The sequence below is a fragment of the Acartia tonsa genome, chromosome 1 (assembly GCF_053477335.1).
Source record: "Acartia tonsa isolate MP-2025a chromosome 1, ASM5347733v1, whole genome shotgun sequence".
In the NCBI taxonomy this organism is placed as follows: domain Eukaryota; kingdom Metazoa; phylum Arthropoda; class Copepoda; order Calanoida; family Acartiidae; genus Acartia; species Acartia tonsa.
Window position 1 is genome coordinate 61,743,316 of NC_137260.1, and position 20,580 is coordinate 61,763,895.

The 20,580-nt window shown below is 32.1% G+C and overlaps 2 protein-coding genes and 1 long non-coding RNA gene across 3 annotated transcripts in view; all 3 read left to right on the plus strand.

Annotated features, from left to right (window-relative positions):
• Positions 1 to 20,580, plus strand: part of LOC145328362 (uncharacterized) — a 47,805-nt gene that overhangs the window by 12,264 nt on the left and 14,961 nt on the right. The window contains exons 3-4 of the mRNA XM_080171992.1: positions 6,016 to 6,075; positions 6,939 to 7,046. Coding sequence (XP_080028118.1) covers positions 6,016 to 6,075; positions 6,939 to 7,046 — 168 coding nt within the window. The remainder of the gene's footprint in view (positions 1 to 6,015; positions 6,076 to 6,938; positions 7,047 to 20,580) is intronic.
• On the plus strand, positions 675 to 2,068 carry LOC145315323 (uncharacterized). The gene is made up of 3 exons (XR_013878069.1): positions 675 to 785; positions 1,315 to 1,496; positions 1,705 to 2,068. It is a non-coding gene; the product is annotated as an uncharacterized LOC145315323 (long non-coding RNA).
• Positions 7,403 to 11,805, plus strand: LOC145318416 (uncharacterized). Its single transcript, XM_080159725.1, has 3 exons — positions 7,403 to 7,408; positions 7,626 to 9,068; positions 9,933 to 11,805. The coding sequence occupies exons 1-3, from the start codon at positions 7,403 to 7,405 to the stop codon at positions 9,945 to 9,947; spliced, it is 1,464 nt and encodes a 487-aa protein (XP_080015851.1). The 3' UTR covers positions 9,948 to 11,805.

Here is a 20,580-nt window from a genome sequence, read left to right on the forward strand (position 1 = left end):
ATTAGCCCTGGTAAGTAAATTAAATATCATTCAAGACTACCTTAAGAATATTTTAGATTAATTGCCTGGATAGAGAAAAATAATCTTAAAATATGTTCGTTTGTTCATTCCCTCCTATTTGAGTTAATTGCAATAATTATTGCTAAAATGACTGTAGTAACTACCTTGTCTATCGACATAATTTATATGTATAACCATGAATTACTTTAAATTATTTAAAATTGAAAATATTGATATATTTGTATAACCCAGACAACAACTTGGTTCCATTGGTGGGGACCTTTATCGTCTGCTGGCAAATTTCTGGGGCTATAGCACTTACACATCCAGCAAATTTACAGTTGATGTATTTTTGGCAAAATGTTTTCTTACTTTTTCTCATGCCATAAATACATCCAACACTGGCATTTACACATTCATACTTTTTCAATTATATGTCATAAATACATCCAACACTGGCATTTACACATCCATACTTTTTCGATAATATGTCATAAATACATCAAACACTGGCAAATACACATCTAGATTAATTTATATGAATATTTATTTACAATTAATTATATTTTGTACAGTATGTATAGGTCTTAAACTTTTTACCCTCCTCTATTTACTTCCCTTTTTTCTCAAGATGCTCCCTACAAAACATCAATACATTACCGCAGGTGGTCAAATTATTGCTATATAATATTATAATTTAGATATTTATTGTTAGTTCATTGTTTTATTATGGCAGAGCCAGAGCCTATTTTTTTTGTGACTGATGGAGAACCTCAAATTATTAGGTAAAAGTTTACTACATTTTTATGTTTAATTTATATTTGTATATATATAAACTAGCGGCTTCGCCCCTAGCCTCTAGGGGCTTTGCCCAAGAGGTTTGATCAAACCAATTTTTTCATTTTTGGGGGGTTAGGGGTGTCCCACCCCCCAAGAAAATAGTTATAAACCTTCCCGGGAACTATGAGAAGCTACCCTGTAAAGGAGAACCCGATCGGTTAAGCGGTTAGCGAGATCCTTTGTTACAAACAAACAGACAGACATCGTTCTACTTTGTATTATAGATATGTAAAATGTATATATCAAAACAGTTGGGGGTTATAAACAATTACATTAGATCTTGTTATCCTTTAAAATATATAATATTGGGATTAAAATAATTGTAATTTACGTTTTGTATTTTAATTAATATATACAATATATGTATATATCAAAACAGTTGGGGGTTATAAACAATTACATTAGATCTTGTTATTTATTTGTAAAATATATATTATTCATTTGCAAATTGTAAATTGCGTTTTGTTTTTTTAGTATTCCAACTGTGCATATATAAATGAGTGATGGGAGATTACATCTACCTAGCCCTGCTGAATCAAAAGTCACCGAGACCAAATTTGCCATCCGGGAAGCTATAGAATCCGATCCGCTCTCCTTCATCACCCAAGTTTACGAAGCCTGAGTCGCGACCACACTGAATTCTATCAGAACATCTGGTGAGTATTTTCATTTTATATGTAGCGAAGCTACTTTGTATAAAATAAGAATAAAATATGTAGATATAGGATATATAATCATGTATTCTCATCATAAATGTATCGACGCTTCTTAAAAAAGAGAATATTTAATTGGTATAAAATAAGTTTTAGGGTTTATAATCAAATTCAATAAACAATAAAAACTAATCTTTTTTTATTTATTAAGGAGATTTAACAATAGAAGTACAGGTATTCAAGGGACAGGACCTCCAAGACCCCACAATCAATATGGAAGTGGGGATATGTCTGACTTGTTGGTTGATGATTTTGGTAGACCATAATATAGAATTGTGAAAAGGTCAAGATCGTCACAACAATCCATCACATGATGTTTTTTTTTATTTTAACCTGACAAATATATTTTAATTTAAATCTTTAAAATGCTTTTTATTTTAACCTGACAAATATTTATAACTCAAATAATATACAAGTGTGTTTTCTTATTATTTTGTGTTAAATTGCTATGGATGTATAAATGCCAGTGTTGGATGTATTTATGACATATAAATGAAAAAGTATGGATGTGTAAATGCCAGTGTCGGATGTATTTTTGACATATGTATAAAAATATGGGATGTATTTTTGCCAGTGTTGGATGTATTTATGGCATGAGAATCGATTTTACTGTCATTTATACAGTAAAAATTCAGTTTGTCATAAATACATCCAATGCACTGGCAAAAACACATCCACTGTAAATTTGCTGGATGTGTAAATGGCAGTCCCCCAAATTTCTATATGCTCTTTTGTAGCGACTTGGCTTTTTTGATATTTCCGACTCTATTGGCTGTAATTTAAAGAACCAAATTGAAAGTCGGCACAGAAACCCCACTCCATGAACATACAGTTATTTAAGCCCTGCCTTCTCTATTCTTTTACTTTAATGTTCTATTATCATAATAACATCGTTCGTTGTGAACAAGTAGTTTTTCAACTAAAAATGTTAGATTTAAAATTTATGTGCCTCTTATGGACATAACCTTTTTAAAAGCGAAGCTTTTCTATAATTAGGGTCGGTCCGTCCGTACGTCCGTAACGGAAAGCTTTTTTTCGTTAATTTAGGCATGTTAGAACTGTCCTATCGATTTCAAACTTTGAATAATTAAGTCCTTAAAAATGTAAGTATGTCCGTAACATTATCCTGTATCAAGCAGTTTTTCAACAAATTTACTTACAATTTTGCATCGACTCTTATACATTTATATTCTGATTATTCAGTTCTGACACTATACAAGTGTTAATGTCCGTTTTTCCTACCGTTTCGGTGCTTCGCTTTTATGGATGTTGTCATCCTTGTTTTTAAGAATCTATATCTCTATTCTATATTAAGTATTAAGTATTAATAAAATGAAGCTATAAGCTTAATTTACTTTTTTCTATGTCTGTAATTACTACAGACAATTATCTTGGATTTCATTAACAGGAATATGATACTTGCAATGAAATTAAGATGCGTGTAACCAATAAAATGTAGATGTTAAAAAACTTACTGCTTGTAATGTTACTTTTTTTATTTAAGTATTTGAATGTCTGTCCATTTTTTGAAGTTATCTTTAATCACTGAAACAATTGAGTTATCCATATCAGTGGCGTGCGAAGCACTTTGTCTAGGGGGGGGGGGGATTTTGAAGATTTTGTAAAATTTTGCCCCCCCCCCTAAATCAAAGTGCCCCGGGGGGGCACTTTGCTTTAGGGGGGGGGGGGGGGGCATTTTGATTATATATACTAATTTTAAATAAGGGCGTTTTAAGGGGTGGGATTATTTGATTATGGTCCTTCTAGTCCTTATCCCTTCTTCCCCATCCCTTCCCCCATCCCTATTTCCCATTTGTATCCCCCATCTCTTCCCCCCCCCCATCTTTTCTCCCCCATCCCTTCTCCCCACCCTGCAATGACCGAAGGGAAGGGAGCTAGAAAGCATCTTCAACAAAAAAGTACAGAAGATAATTTATTCCCCCCCCCCCCCCCCCCACCACAAAACATTTTTTATGGGTGGAAGGGGATGTTTTAAAATCTCAGCAGGATGAATAACCCCATTACAAAATTTTTTTTGGGGGGGAGATAAAAACACTCATTTTGGAAATATTTAACCAAAAATTAACCTAATATGTATAACTGATTTTAAATATTTCTTTATTGTATGACAACAAGGATGACAAGGATAAGGATGTAGCAAAGCACAAAAAATCGATCATTAATAAGAATACAGACAAGCAGATTTAAAGAGCATCTGTTGAAATAAATATATATTTTAGGTAGAAAAAGTCACAAATCCTTTTCCCTGTATGTTGTGTGATGACAGTCAAAGTAAATTACATACTGGATGCTCGAAACAGCGAGAAATTTTATTTTTTTTAATATTATAATCCACAAAATCTCTTAGAAATATGGAAAACTTTGGGGTATAGTCTCTTTTGTGGCAACGCCTCTTAAGGGGCATTTCATTGTATTTTCATAGTAGCTTTTAATAGAATAAGTTAGGTTAAGTTAGGTCAGGTGATTTCCCCGCAGGGTTAGGCAATTGGCCCCACAGGAGCTATAAATAGGTGAAAAGCTACTGTGAAAATACGACGAAATGCACCTTAAGAGGCAATGTCACTAAAGGGACTATACTTGAAATTTAAAAGATACAAAAATAGCCAAAAACGTCATGAAAAACGTCCTGAAAAGCAGTTATATAAAATAACTTTTTGATTAAATATTTGTTGTTTACACATGTTTTTATAGAAATAAAAACAAAATATACAATGTGATAAAAAGCAAAAACCATTTGGAAGAAGAAGCAAAATTTTTTTTTCTTCAAATATGCAGTGAGGCAGGGGTTTTTGGGCTATTTATTACACTAGTCCCCAATATTTCATATAAAATTTTCTTATTCGTTGGCTCAACAACTTTGGGGACTTTAATGGAGTTTTGATTGGTTGGTTAATTAAGTTGAGTTCCCATACATTTCATCCACTAATTGTAATCTATATAAGGGGTAATTTTGTGTATCATTATTGGGGATGTACAAAATTTCTTTGGTAAAAAGTTTATATTATACAAAATAAAATACTTCCTATTACCTGGTTTGTTATGTTCAGTGAAAAAAGATTATAACCAAATTTCTACACGAATTAAAAAATTTGGTAAGGTTAAATGAATAGTAACCGTCTTTTTGGTGCGAAGCGCCAAAATTTTTTTTTGAAACTGGGATAGTTTTGCTTTTTGTAGGGTAGGGGGCAAAAAGGGGCATTTTTGTTGACCAGGGGGGGGGGCAAAATGGGGCATTTTTCAACATTTAGGGGGGGGGGCAGGGGGGGCGTTTTGGTCGCTAGGGGGGGGGGGCGATTGCCCCAAATGCCCCCTTCGGTTCGCACGCCACTGATCCATATAAATAAGCTTTACGCATGTCTTATGATTATCAGGCATTTCTATTTTTATATCTAGTTCTTGATGGTTTTAGACTATTTTAACTATCTCCCCCTCCCATCGAATATGCCTAGAGCTTATTCGCTTTAATGTTCGTTTGACTGAACAGCTGAGCTGAGCTTTTATGTATGTTGTCATCCTTGTTTTATTTACGTGTGAACTTTCTTTGATAATTATTTTATGATTACCAAATGGTAGCAGGTTCTAAGACTAACATAACCCTAATTATTACAATTCTGATTTGGAACATGTTGCACTATTAATGTAATGTAATAGTGTAGTTTCATGTAACTAAAGAAATCTTCCAAAATAAATAGTTTTATTTCCCTAAATAACGGATCTAAAATTGAAATATATGTAATTATTTAGATTAAGAAGGGCTTTTTGCTTCTTTTTATTATACTTCATGGGAACCCTTTACATTTTAGGAATAACTTAGACTTATTTTTTAATACGTTTTATAAATTATTTTAGCAAGCGGCTACGCCCCTAGAGGCCTTTAGGGGCACTTGAGGGAAGGGGTTGGGGGTAGTTGGAATCACTTTACTTTATATTTTTTGAAAGAAAAAGTTTTCAAAAAATTTTAAAATCATGGTGCCCTCCCACAAAGAAATTATAAACCTTCCCAGTAAAGGAGAGCCATGTAGGTTCAGTGGTTAGCGAGATAGATCCTTCGGTACACACAGACGGATAGATCTATAGACATTCTGTTACTTTTATATAAGAAATGCCTATCTTATTTAAAAAGCCTGATAATTGGTAATAATATCAGTTTCTCATTCTAGCAAAAGATATAGTGTGAAGTAGCTTCGCTACTAAAATTGTATTTAAATATTTTTGAATATCAAAAGAATATTTTTAACATGATGATGTACTTGTACTTATTGTTTTGTGCAAGATACAAGATAAAGTAAAAACTACAATTATCATACAAAAGACGTTAAAATCAAATTGCTTTAGTTATACTAAGAAAGATGAATGGCCGTTGTCTACAAACAGGTGTAATTATAAAAAAGGTACAGCTATCAACATTTTTACCTTTTTTAATAATACTTTTTTTGTTAAGGTGAATGAGAAGTTTAGATCTGCCTGGAAGACTTTGACCCAACCCAGAACTCCTATTGGGGTAAGATATATAATTAGTAATGGAGGGATGGAGCATAAAACATTTTTTTTTTTTAATTCTTCTATTCGTTGGGTTATAACTTTTGGGACTTAATTGGGTTGTACCATGCCCAAACTTTTATCAATAATTTAATCTACAGAAGGGGTAAAATTGTTTATCATAATTGGTGGTGTAAATCAATTTATTTTCATTGTATTATCCTTTAATATACCTGTATTCAAAAAACTTCATAACATATAAGAAAGCTCTGTTACTGTATGAATAGGTTGTATATTAACGTCTGTTTTTATGTAATTTTCATTTTGCCTACACATTTTTAGCTCCAATATTGCTTGTGTATGTTTCGCTATTTTTAAAAGTATTGTCCTTGTTTCCAATTCTACTGGAAATTACTTTAAACGTACTATTGTTGAGAGAAAAAAATGCATGAATTTTTGTACTTAAAATTTCATTCAGCATTTAATTTTTTCAAGTACTCAAAATTCTATATGTAAATTTAATAATTTCCTTAAGTTTGATGGAGTTGAGCTATTCTTTAAGATATTAACTTCTTTTTTGATGCAAAATATTGCAGAAACCCCCAGAAATGAATTGGAAATAAGAGGAAGGGGTAATGAGTAGTTATTTCTGATGTTAGTGTTTTACCATAGGTTATGTTATATTGGGTATATATGTGCCTTGCAGGGTTAAAAAATCGCAGGTTTAAGCCCCGCAAGGCGAGACATTTCCAAATTTTTGAAATGCCGGGCTGTGATTAGCTGCATTTTGGCGCACCCCGATCTGGTTCACCACTAAAATGATTTAAAGATCCAGCTCAGGTAAAGCACAAATAAAGACAATTAATTGAAATATATATTTTCTAGCTACCGAGCATAAAGAGGAACATTAAGTTGTGGTCTAACCCTGGAGAGCTTCTGCAAGGACTGGCCAGCAAGATTGAACCAAAGAAGTTTATCCCTTCTCCTCCACAGGTAGATTAGGTCACGTGATGTAGGTCAGCTGATTAATCAGCTGTTTGGCAGGTAGCTACCACAAAACAGCTGTTATGCCCCTCCTCCCCCACAGAAAATTAGGTCATGTTTTGTTAGTCAGCTGATCAATCAGCTGTTTGGCAGGTAGCTACCACAAAACAGGTGACATGCCTCATCTTTCCCATAGGTAGATAGGCCACATGATGTAGGTCAGTCTGTATAATCAGCTGATCAATCAGCTGTTTGGCAGGTAGCTATCACATAACAGCTGACATGCCCCTCATTCACCATAGGTATCTAGGTCACATGATGTAGGTCAGCTGATCAATCAGCTGTTTTTGCTGGTAGCTACCACAATGCTGGCATGTTAATGCTTTTATGGCTTTGAAAATGTATTTAAAGTTTAAAAATTATAATATTTTTATAAGTTTTCTTTTTATACATAAGTTTAAATTATGCGCTGAAGTAATAATAAAAAAAAACATATTTTTAAGAAAGCTTTTCACTATATTTTTTGAAAAATTTATTAACCACCAATTGAAGTACTTCTAATCACTAAACTGTTGCACTCACTTTTAGGTGCACCACCACCAAGAACGCACCTATGCACAAAATCGCGCCGCACCTTATTATCACCACCAACCACCACAAATTTCACAGCAAGCACAACAGTATCAAAGGCAACGTAAACAGCGCAGCTTCCAACATGAACAAGGACATCAGGAACCATCAGTAAAACAGCATGCTCATGCTTGGGAAGATCCTCTGTCAGCCAGTGACGACTCTGAAATTTTTATTGTTACTGCTAAGCCTCCTAAAAATTATACCAAACCAGTCAAATCTACTAAGAAAGACAATGAGGGTAAAGTTCATCTGAATAATCCTCTACCCAAACCTCCAGGACAATCATTAAAACAACAACCAGCTAGAAATCCAGCCCCTACCTCTGTCAGAAGACCTGTTAAAATATTCAACCTGCCCAAACCGCCAAAGCCCTATCCCCAAAAATGGAACAAGCATGTTAAGAAGCAAAGTTTAAAGCAGCAAAGAAATGCGCCACTAAGAATTGCCTACAGCCAGCAAGATGAACGCAATCCAAAGAAGCTGAACATTAAGCCGCCAGTCTACCCTCCAGACCAGTACAAGAAACTGAGCAATGAACTGAAAAGCTATCATTCCAAATTTAGCAAAATCCCCTTTGCTTATGTAAGAACCCCTTATAACATTGGTGATATCAAACGTCCAATTGAAGGCAAACTGCCCCGTCCGCCTGTTTTAACTTCAAACCAAATAATTGCAAGACCACCGTTACCGCCCAAACAACCGGTTGCTGTCGCCACAGGCGAAAATATCATACGCCCGCCATCTCCACCCCAACAACAAATTGCCGCCGTTGCTTCAACTCAAAGTGTTGTACGGGCCCCGTTACCGCCAGTTCATAATTTTGCCGTCAAAACACCGCCAACCCGCTCCCCACCACCGTTGATAGTCCTGCCCAACGCCGCCGACAAGCCTTATGACGTTACCCGTGACGTTTTATACTATCTGCCCGCCCCCGATCTATCCAATCAGAAGCCGCCGAAAGATTTTAAATTTCCCGAAATCGACGATTTTGAGATTGACAACTCCGAGCTGCAAGCCCTGGATTCTCTACTTGATATTGAGATTAATTCAGTTAGCAATGATATAGTCAATGAGATACTTAAGGACGAGGATGTCAGCGATATATTTACCAAGAAAAGAGATATTAAAAGCATACAAAATTATCCAAACTACGTTGAAGATGACGGGATCATAATTGACTTGGTTGGATCAAACTCTTTTGTCAATGTACCACGGTACATTGTCTCAGAAGAGATTGATACTCTTGACGACAGAGTGGATGATAATGATATTATAGAGTATGTAGAGCCTCTGGACACTCTACAGATGGCCCTGCTAGAGGTTGGCGATGATATGAAGCGAAGAGTTTCAGATCCTGAGGAAACAAATATAGAAGTTGTCATTGATTATCTTGAAAAAGTGAGTATTTTTTATCATTAAGTAGCGAAGCTACTACATACCGAGGGTATGTCCGTTAGTCCGTATGTACAAGTATGGGTATTATCCTCTTAGAAATTTTTTTTTCAATATTGAAAATTTGAGTACCCCCCCCCCCCCCCCCCCCCCCGACAGCGAACTATGAACTCTGGCCGCAGCGCTCGGCTCCCTAGCCTGCCTAGCCGCAGCGCTTTGCCCCCTTGCCTGCCTAGCCGCAACGCTCGGCCCCCTTGCCTGCCTAGCCGCAGCGCTCGGCTCCCTAGCCTAAAACCTAACCTAACCTAAAATAGTTGTAAGTCGGTAGTCGGGAGGGGGGGGGGGGGGGGGGGGTACAAAAATGAAAAAAATTGAAAAAAAAATTTCTAAGGGGATAACGCCTAAGTATGTTTATACATTTGATATGTGGGATAGAGGTCTTAAAAGTTTGGTGCTTTCCTTTAGAATGCCATTAAAGCTATGAAACCCCCCTCCTTTTTAAAAATAAATTGAAAATAAAGGGAGGGGTTAGTTTTCCCACCTATGCTTAACCTTTGCAAAGAGGAGGGGGGGGGGGGGTATACCAGTGTTGACCTAACCCTGCGGGGCTGCCCAGTAACAAAATATTAAAAGCTGAAATTAAAACATCTTGTTCTTTTTTAAAATCTATGTAAAATAAATCTATGAAAGAAGAAAAATTTCACAATTTAAATTTTTCAAAAAATTATTTAAAATTTTCCCAAATCTTGATTGAAACTGTCAAATTTTCCATCAGAAATTTACAAATTATTACAAAATATTGATGTCAAATATGTTTCTTAAAAATGATAGAATTAGAAAATAATAATGATATAATTATTTTAATTTCAGGCAACTACCCCGTGAGACTTTACAGATGTAGAAATCAAATGTCATCTTGAAGAAATGTGTCAAAATTTCTTTTAAAAATCTTCTAAAACAAATCACTACACTCTAGTTTTTGGAGATTTTTTTTAACTAAGAAAAGAGAAAAGCATGAAGCACAAAAACACTTGTTTGGCTGTTTCACATTGCAATATATGCCTTTTATCACTTATAGTAATACTCGTTTTCTTTGTATAAAGATGTGAATGTTAATGAGCTCTAAGATTAAGTTAAAAATCTGAAAAATATTACATCCACAGTCATAACAAATTACAACTATTTTTTATGTAAAAAAAGAATAATAAAGAATGACGAAGACCAAACTGCATTACTTTTGCACCACTTTTGACGTCATATTCTCCATCTCTTTTTTTAGGGGTTTTCTTTTCCACTTCTCCTCTCATCTTCCTCATTTTATGACGTCACAGGAATCTAATGTGACACAAAAGTAATGCAGTTTGGTCTTCGTCATAAAAAAATCATATAGCAAAAATAATTTTTTAAAAAGAAAGTTGAATTGTTTAATACAAAATATAATTTTAAATTTAATCAACAAACAAAGAAATTACATAACTGGGAGGCGATAAACAGACAGCCGTACATGCCACAGTTATAGAGTAATTGCGCCACTAGTATTTTTTTATTCCCTGGATGTTAATTTTTTTTTTTGTATGGAATTTTGAATCTCTTGTAAAATCAAATTTTTCAATCAGAATCGAGGAAAGAGACAAACATTTTGAGAAATAAATTTAGAACAAAACGTTCATGCAATAACCAGGATTTTAATTAATAAGACAATAAATGACATGTCAAAATACATCCCAAATTACCATTCCTATAGATTAAAATTATTATTTAATAATCATATTTATTTCAATTGTATTTCTTTTTATTCATTTATTTTCGATCATTATTTTTTTTCAAAATGTTTGTTCCTTTCCAAAGCACAATTAAATTACACGTTGTAAGGTTTAAGGAATTATTTTTGATCAAAAAGGACATTCATATTTTTGTTTTGTTCAAGGTCAATTTAATTATGATTTTTCTCATAGATTTTATCCGAATATTTTTTTGTATTCAAGTTAAATATAGCAAACCATAAGCGAGCGAAAGGGGTGTAGAGGGGGTGTCAACGACCCTTTTAAATTGAAATTGGGAAGTAATGCCTTTCCATTTTTTAATCCCCCAAAAATATACCCTACCCCTTCCTATAAACAGCCAGTGCACACCACTGTTAGGGATAGTTTATTGGAAAATAAATTAATCTTTTTCAACCTAAATAAAACATATTTAATCCTTCGTAAAAAAATTTTAAGAATAGAAAAATTTAAATTTATTTAATTATAACTACTTACTTCTAAATTTATTTTATGAAATTTTTCCTTATCTTAGGCTAGACAAAAAAAACTTTAAAACAAATGGAGCTTTAAATGTTATATAGAAAATATTTGAAATTATAACCATTTACCCTCTTATTATACCATTTTCTTAAATTGTTATTATTTATCTCAATTTGGTCTTGTTATTTTTTGTTGTTGATTTTAGTAGCGAAGGAACTACAAACTATGCAAGTCTAACGTGTCTGTTATTTTTGAAGTGAGGGATCTTAATGAATAAGACAATTAAATTATTATGAATAAAATTACCCTTTTGTAGATGAAAATTATACTTTGAGTTTGGACACAGAAGAAGTATATCTACCAACCAATATTTGATAAAGTACTTAAAGTTTTTAAGCCAACGAATGCTGCACCATGTTTATAGTACAGTATAATATAGAGACCAATGTAAAAAATTTACCCCATATATTTCATTGTCATTTTTAAAAAGCTTTGCTACGTTATTATAATTGTTATTGTAAATAGAAATGGCTTAAGGATTCTGATAAATAATTTGTATATGAAAGCATCCAAAGATTTAAAAGTATAAGTATTAAATCAGGGATCTTAAGGGATAAGACAATGGAAGGAAATTGCTGTACATCCCCAATGATTATAAACTTAATTAACCCTTCTGTACATTACAATTATCGGTTGAAAAGTTTAAACACAATCAGTTTGGAACCAAACAATCATAATTCTATTTAAGTACCCAAAGTTTTAAAGCCAACGGTTAAGATTAACGGTTTATAAAACTTTGGGTACCAGGGTAATTTATATTCCATTGTCCCCTCCCTCCCTCGTATTTAACACTAAAAAATGAAACTATTGTTTATAAAAATCTTAAGATGCTATTTTCTAAACTAATTATTTTTTTCAGATTCCTTTTTCTTATTATTTAGTTGTTATTTATTTTTGTTATTCATTTATTTAAGTGCCACTTTATATTCTAGTCAAGAGAATATACCAAAATAAGAAATTGTTTGTTATAAAAGTTATTAATAAAGTTATTGTTTATTTGATATTTTCATTCTATTTAGGGATAGAACAATGGTGATAATTGTTTGCTCATATTCTCATTATTGAATTTCCTCTTTTCATTAACTCCATTGTCTTCTCCCTCTTTGCTTTTTTATTTCAGATTACTAATAAGCACTTGAGGCTTTGCTTGCAGAATTAAGTTTCCGAGATCTTGAGTGAAAATGCACTCACTCACACACACACCATCGCACACGCACATGCTAATACTTTGATCATTCCATTTTTAGATTACACAAGATCATCGCAAATCACGAAAACTTTATAGAAAATAAGTACTTTTGAAGCATGACTGGTCAAGTAAATTTAAAAATCGATGCTCATTGTTACAGGCAATCTATTCCAAAAATTTTATAACTTTATCTTAAGTAACAGCTGAGAAAATCATATTTCCCTCGTAATAGACTGACAAATAAAGTATAAAGTAGGTTCGCTACAATGTTTCTAACCAATACAAAGCGACAACGATGCAATCACGTATAAAGTACACAATGACAATTAGACACAAAAATTTCTAGCTGAAAACAGGAAAATATACAAGAAGCCAAAAACTTTAAACTGGGAAGATTAACCCTAGCAGAAGCCTATTTACTATACATGGCTAACCTAACGAAATCCTGTTTTTAAAATTATTCAAGTTAATTGTTTGTCCGATAGGATCAGAATTTATTATATTATCATTTTATGGAAAGTTTACAGGGTCTGATATATTTTTTTTCTGAGAAAAAATGTTCTTCTAGCTTCAAAATTAAGAAAATTACAGCAACTTCAAATTTTTAAGTAAAAAAGAACCTTAAAACAAAGGTTGTTACATAAAAGAGTTAAGGAAGCAACATTTGGATGTACTGAATTTTAGTTTCCGAAAGTGTATCTAGCTTCTGCGTCCTATCTCAATATTTACTACTAGCTAAAAAAACTTCAAACTTTCAAAAAAATCAAAATTTGAAAAATTTAAATTTTGAATATACAATGTATAAATCGTTTATACATTATACCGATTTTCCCTTTGACCGGAGTAGCTAAAAATAGCGTTTGCAATAATTGGGTTATTTGCTGTACAACTTTGGAAATTAGAAAAGAAATAGGCAATCCATTTTCAGCACATCGAAATTTGACTCATTTAACTGAGATAACAGGGGGGGGGGGGGGGGGCGTTGAACGATCGATTAAGGTGCGTCAAGGGGCCCGACCGTGAGGGTTAAATATTTGTAATAATGTTCTAAAGAAAAGTAAATTTTTATGATAAAACACCAGTAAGGACAAATTATAGAAAAGCTTTGCTTCGCTGTTACTATCAAAACACGGAAGTAAGTAAGTGATATTTTTTTTCCAGAATTACTAATCATATTGGCGGCGTTGTCCTGTGTATGCTGTGTTTGTACTTAAAGTTAGCAAAATAATAGATTTATTGACAATACCTCTCTTTTATTTATCATCTAATGACTAAGAACTGAAATTCATTTGTCTTATGGTGCTTTTCCTCAAAGTCTCTCGCAATCATATAATCCCTCCTCCTATTTAAACAAGGATGACAACATCCATAAGTAGCGAAGCACAAAAAATCATGGATGGAAATACGTAAAAGTAGATTTAAAGTTTATTTATTAAAATCAGGAATAGATTTATTGGAGAAAATAAACACGAAACCTTGTTTTATTTTGTATAACGAAGTCGGTCAAAGAAAATTACATAAAAGATGCTCATAACAATGGGAAAAATTATTTTGATACTGATATCCCAAAATGCATCAGAGATATGGAAAATAAGGGAAAAAATTTAAAAATAGCCAAAAACCTGCAAAAAAGCAGTTTGACCGTCATGGTTGTTTTCTCTAAACAACAGGGAAATTTGAGTTTGATATGTATAACTGAAAAAATTTTGGAAATCGGACCATAAATACAAAAGATATGGAGAAAAAACAAAAATAGCCTAAAACCTGCTGAAAGCCAGTCTGGCCGTTATAGTTGTTTTCTTTAAAGGACAGAAAATTTAATTTTGATATGTATAACTGAAAAAATTTTGGAAATCGGACCATAAACACCAAAGATATGGAGAAAAATGTGAAAAATACAAAAATAGCCTAAAACCTGCTTAAAGGCAGTCTGACCCCATAGTTGTTTTCTTTAAACGACAGGAAATTTAATTTTGATATCTATAACTGAAAAAAATTTGAAAATCGGACCATAAACACTGAAGATATGAAGAAAAATGTGAAAAATACAAAAATAGCCTAAAACCTGCTTAAAAGCGGTCCTATCGTCATCGATGTTTTATACTTAATTGTGCTCTTTAATGATGGGAATGTTGTCAAAAAGTTTCAGCATTCTATCTTTTATAGGAGCTGAGTAAATCCCATTTCCCCCATAGCGTTACGGACGGACTGACTGACGGACTGACTGACGGACGGACGGACGGACGGACATAGTGAATTATAGAGTAGCTTCGCTACTAAAAAAATTTAAAATATGGGGTTTGGAGGAAATTTTTTCCTTGGGGTTCCTATACCTGTAGTGCCCTAACACTGCAGGGTTGTGTAGAACTCAATATAACCTTACCTAACCTTACATAAAGGAAAAAAAAAACAGAAAAAAATAAATCAAAATAAAGGAGTAGGGGGTTATTTGATCGACAAGTCTTTAAAATGAAAATTGCCGAATATTTTCATAATAGTAGTATTGCTGTATTACAAAATCCTGTTCTTTTCAAACTTTAGTTAAATTATCCTTGATATAGAATTTATCATATTACAACCCCTGAGAAAATTTCAGGAAGTGGGAGAAAGATAGTTTTCCCCCTGTGAAAACTATACAGGCATCAAGGATTAAGTAGATGATTAGAAGAACTCTTTATTATTTAATCTTCAATGTCATCTCCCTCCCTTGTAAATTTATATTTGGGCTATATACTTTTATACAAGGTATGTCGTAATATTTCGATAACTACTAACTTGATTAAGATCTTCGTTTTTGTAATGTTTTTATTAACCTTGAGATGGTTTTATGATATTTTCTTCCCTTTTTATCCCTTTGGTTACATTGTTCTTAAATGATGCTGTTGTCCCAGCCACTTTTCTATTAAATAATAAAAATGGGTATAGTCCCTCTCGTGGCAACGAATCTTAAGGGGCGATTCTTCGTATTTTTCATAGTAGTTTTTCTTCTATTTCTAGCCCCTGCGGGACCAATTGCCTACCCCTGTGGGGCAATCACCTAACCCAATATAACCTAATCTAACCTAAAATAACCTATAAAAAGCCATTTTAAAAATACGACGAATCGCCCCTTAAGGTGCGTTGCCCCGAAAGGGACTATTCACATAAAAATAAATCTACAACCCATTCTTTTACCCAAATATAAAAAAATCTACACACACAGTATCTGGGGGAAGATTACTGTATGGTCAACTGTCCTGTCCCTAAATGCCTGGGGATATCAGTTTTGCTCCTGTGAAAATTAACCTACAAATTCTTAGCTTGTTACTAATCTGGGAAACAGGGATTGTCAATTGAATTAACTTGGTGGTTTCACTCAAATCGCAAATGGACCACTAACAAAAAAATAGTATAGAGGTATTTTAGTTGCTTAGATCATTTCCGTAGGTCAAAACTGAGTATGTTTAAATTCTACCAACATTGTTATTTGTTAGATAATTCTAGACTGAAATAAAAAGTTATTCTTTACAAACATTATTGATAACATGCATTTGACTACTTATCTGAAATGTCATAAATTTCAACGAGTAAAATCTGGCTATACCTTGTAAAGTACATATTTTGTATATCTAAATGTGCAGCTTTTCTACAACTATCTAAAACCTTTCTGTAAGTCATAAATGTAAATACCAAAAAGTTAATGATTTTTTTAATATAAAGACTTTACTTCATATTACCTTTTTAAAAGTAAAAAAAGCAGAAGAGATTTTGACTTTAGAATCTAAACTATTAGGTGAATCCACAGTTTATTTGAGACGCATAAACTTAGTTGAAAATGTCATAAAATCTACATATTATTAACCTACTTCTACGAAAGAATTACGGACATGTCTTAGTTATGAAGAAGCTGCGGTAATGAAAATGATATATTCACAGGACTAACTGTTATTTTAATCATCATAATAAGAAAATATATATATGTTAATTTGAATGGACACTAGAGGTTTCAGATACAAGTATTTTGTGCAATCAGTAAGATCTAGAGAACGGCTACACGTTGAATTATTACAGCAATTTGTCGATGTAAAATGTCAATACAATTTAATTTATTGGTTCATGTGGTAGACTATAACGTTTCTAGAATTGATTATTGATGGCCCTGAACGATGATTTGTTGGTGAGTGAAATAGCCATAAAATTACTTCGCATTTATGAATATTAATTAAAACTAAGTTATTTTTAGCAAGGTATGGTTTCTAACCAAGGAGGTTCCTTTTAATAGTGGCCACAATCCAAGATTATAATTTTCACAGGAGAAGTGATTAATTATTGTAGTTAGTTATGTTATTAATATTATTCATTAAAGTATTCAAATTTACATTATTTCAAGATCATTTGCAGCAATTAGAGCTATAATATTAGAATCATGACAATTATGTTTATGAATAACGCATCAATTCATAATTATAATCAATTTATTATAATTCATATAGTTACTGGCTAGCGACTGCATCCCTAGCATCTAGGGAAGGACGGGTTAGATTAGGTAAATAGACTAAAACCACTTTATAAGACATTTATAAAGCCTTCTTGCAAAGTGCAACCAATTCGAACCAGTATTTTTAATGATCTTATGCTACAGTTTAGAAATCATAGCAACTCCAATCATAACCAGAAAATAATTTAAAATACTTTTTCATGGTATATCTATTTTATTTACTTGATTTTTGGAACTGTAATACCTAAGATAATTAAGCACAAGTAATATAAGCAATGTATTTCTATAATTAAGTCTTAATGTATAAGTATGTCCATACTTTGCATTGTGTATGCGATATATATATACACGTATTTTTTGTTCAGACTTATAAATTGTTTTATTTTTTATATTAGTCAATATTCGTTTGTCTGTCTGATTTGCTAAGCTTCACCGTTATTGATGTTAACATCCTTGTTTATAGAAATTATTACAACGCTACCTATGCATTTCATTGTTCTTTTAGGTAACTTTTTATATAAATATTAAGACAATAATCCTATCATCTGGGATTGTATATGATAAGTCCAGTACATTGACAAAGGAATAGAATATTATCATTTAAAAGTTATAAAAATATATAAATATATATAAATTGCTTAAAAATTTAAAATTCTTTTTGGTGAAAGAACCATTTTTATTTTGTCGCCTTTGTCTGGAAGTAAAACTGTGTAAATTTCTCCTGTTTATATTGACTAAAGGGTATTTAACAAAGCAGCAGTAGGCCTTATGGTTTTGACCAATTTAATTCAAATATCGGTTTCATCTCTGGCCACTTTTAAAGATTTATTTTCTTATCCCCTTATTTAACATATTCCTTTTTATAATACATAACATGAAAATAGTACAAGAAAAAAAGAATATATAATTTCATATTTCCCCTTATATTAATAAGCAGCGAAGATACTCTATAATTTGCATTGTCTGACCGTCAGTCAGTCTGTTTCGCTTTGAAGGAATATGATTTCTCGGCTGCTATTTCTGAAAATTACTGGAAAGATGCCCTTTTTCAAAAAGCATTCAGCTATATACGTCAAAGGGTGGGGGTAAGGTTTTTAATTATTTGGTTTGAACTAGAAATGACCAAACATTTCAACTAATAGTTTTAATTTAAAGGAGGTATAATTTTGTTTATAATTATTGGGGATGTTAATTTCTTTATCATCCATTATCTTATCCCCTATGATCCCTAGCGTTGCTAGACATTTATTGTTATAAGTCTGAGTTTTGTAAAGCAAATTTAAAGAAACACATAATAAATATTATGCTTAGATCCCCAATCAGTATATTGGAGCAATCTGGCGATATTATTAGTTAGATTGTATACACATTTTGGTACAAAAGGGAGGTTATTTCTTAACTTCAAACTTCTTTTAACTATCAGCTATAAATGAGTTCCTTATGATAAAGCATACAATATGAATTCGGCAGCCGGCTTCAAATCAGCTCTTTTTTAGCAGTCGGCTGCTAAAAAAGCGAAATCTTAAAGTAATCTGTTTTTACGGTGTAGATTTTACATTCTAATATGACTAAAAACAAATAAAAATTTTCGTCTTTTGGAAATCCCTTTTTAAGTTATTGTTCCTGACAGTTCATCTAGGGTAATAAATCTATTAAAACAGTAATTTGATGTTAAACACGCGTTACTATTATATACTCACACTTGTTGAATATAAAACATGGTGCCTTTAGATATTTACAATTAGATAACTAATTTCAATATCTATTTTGTTCTAGATCACTTTATTTTACTCGTTTGCCTTAAAAACTTGGATGTCAACTGTCCAAACATCAAGAAAAGTAATTTAATTTATCCTAATTAAGTGTGTACATAAATTTACTATAAATTGTCTTATCCCTTAGGGTCCAATAAAGAATCTCAACGAATATTTTACATTTTTATTGTATTGTTTATAGATTAAAATAATTACACATTTTCTTCCCATAATATCAATATTGTATTACGTACTTTTTAATGAAACTAGCGGAGGCACAGTATTTGAAGGATTATTGAGGCAAAAATTAACATAAAACTATTTTAAAATATTAAACGGATGAGCTTTTCTAAAATGGAAATTTTAATCGGTTCAGTAGCTATCAAAATAAAAAAAAACTATAGACAAAAAAAACCTTACTATTTTATATAATAGGATAATTGTGCCTTTTCTAATTTGTTAATTTTCTCTCTTTAACTTAATCTTTAAAAGGGTCATTGGCTAAAAGCACATTACTAGCATTAAACAACTGTCTATTTTCTAAAGTCAATTGCTAAGCGAGTAACAGACTTACATGAAATTGAAAATAAAGGATTATTTAATTTATATAGAATTTATGTTTTATATTTTCCTTAAAACCGTCTGCTTTTTGTCTTTCTTTTAGCGTAGCTACTATTTAAATTACTCTTAAATAAGAAGAAAGGAATTTGATTACTGATCTTTAGGGATAAGACAATGGAGAAGATTGATGTAAATCCCCCGATAATGACACACAAAATTAATCCTTTTGTAAATTAGAATTATCAATAGAAAACTGAGACGCTAAAGGTTTGTACAGCCCAATTAAGCTTTAATAAGAAGTACTCAAAGTTAGCCAGAGAGTTTCTCCAAAAGGCACAATGCAATAATATGTGTAAAAGAATAGAGCTAAATTAAAAAGTAAATAGAATCTAATTTTAAGAGAGTGCATATTTAAATGAAACATAGAAAAAATACAAACATAGTTGAGAATGTAATTAAAAGTTGCAATCATATGAATGTTGTCATCCTTGTTGTATTGTATTTTAATTTTCATGTTTTGTTTTGGTACGTACGCATAACAGATTACCACACAATGGCTTTACTTAATTGCTGCTTGCTATAATAACATGAACATATATGGCAATACACATGTGTTATTAGCGTGAATTCTTGCTAATTGGGTTTCAGGTTAGAATCTATGCCATACTGCATTATTTAAGAGATTTTAAAATGGTGCCTACTGCTTTAATGTATATCGTGTGCTATCAATAATGCCTTGGCCATTAAACAGGCAGAACTTATTACAATCAAAGGTCGTGAAATTAAAGAGTGGATTGTCTTTTAGTTGTAACTTAAACTATTTTCCTAGGAGAGAGATAGGTCAGTTTAGTATACTAGTACCCAGCGTTTTTAAATCGGTTTTTCTTATCCGTTGTCTTAAATAACGTTGGGTACTTATAGTAAATTTTGATTGGTTAGTTCATTAAGTTAAGTGTCCAACTGTTTCAACGAACATTTTTTACCTACTGCAGAGAAAATTTGTAAATGTAATATTTTAGTAAATTATTTGTAAATCAATATTAACAAAGGTAACAGTAAATAATGTAAATAAGTAAATGAATAATTATTCTGTAAATAATTTTAAAGGTCGTTTTAGAGGTCTTCTATCGCTTATTAAGACTATGGACGATAAACGATGTAAATCCCGAATGATGATAAACAAAATTGCACCTTCATTAGAACAAAATTATATTTGAACCAGCCAAATAAGAGC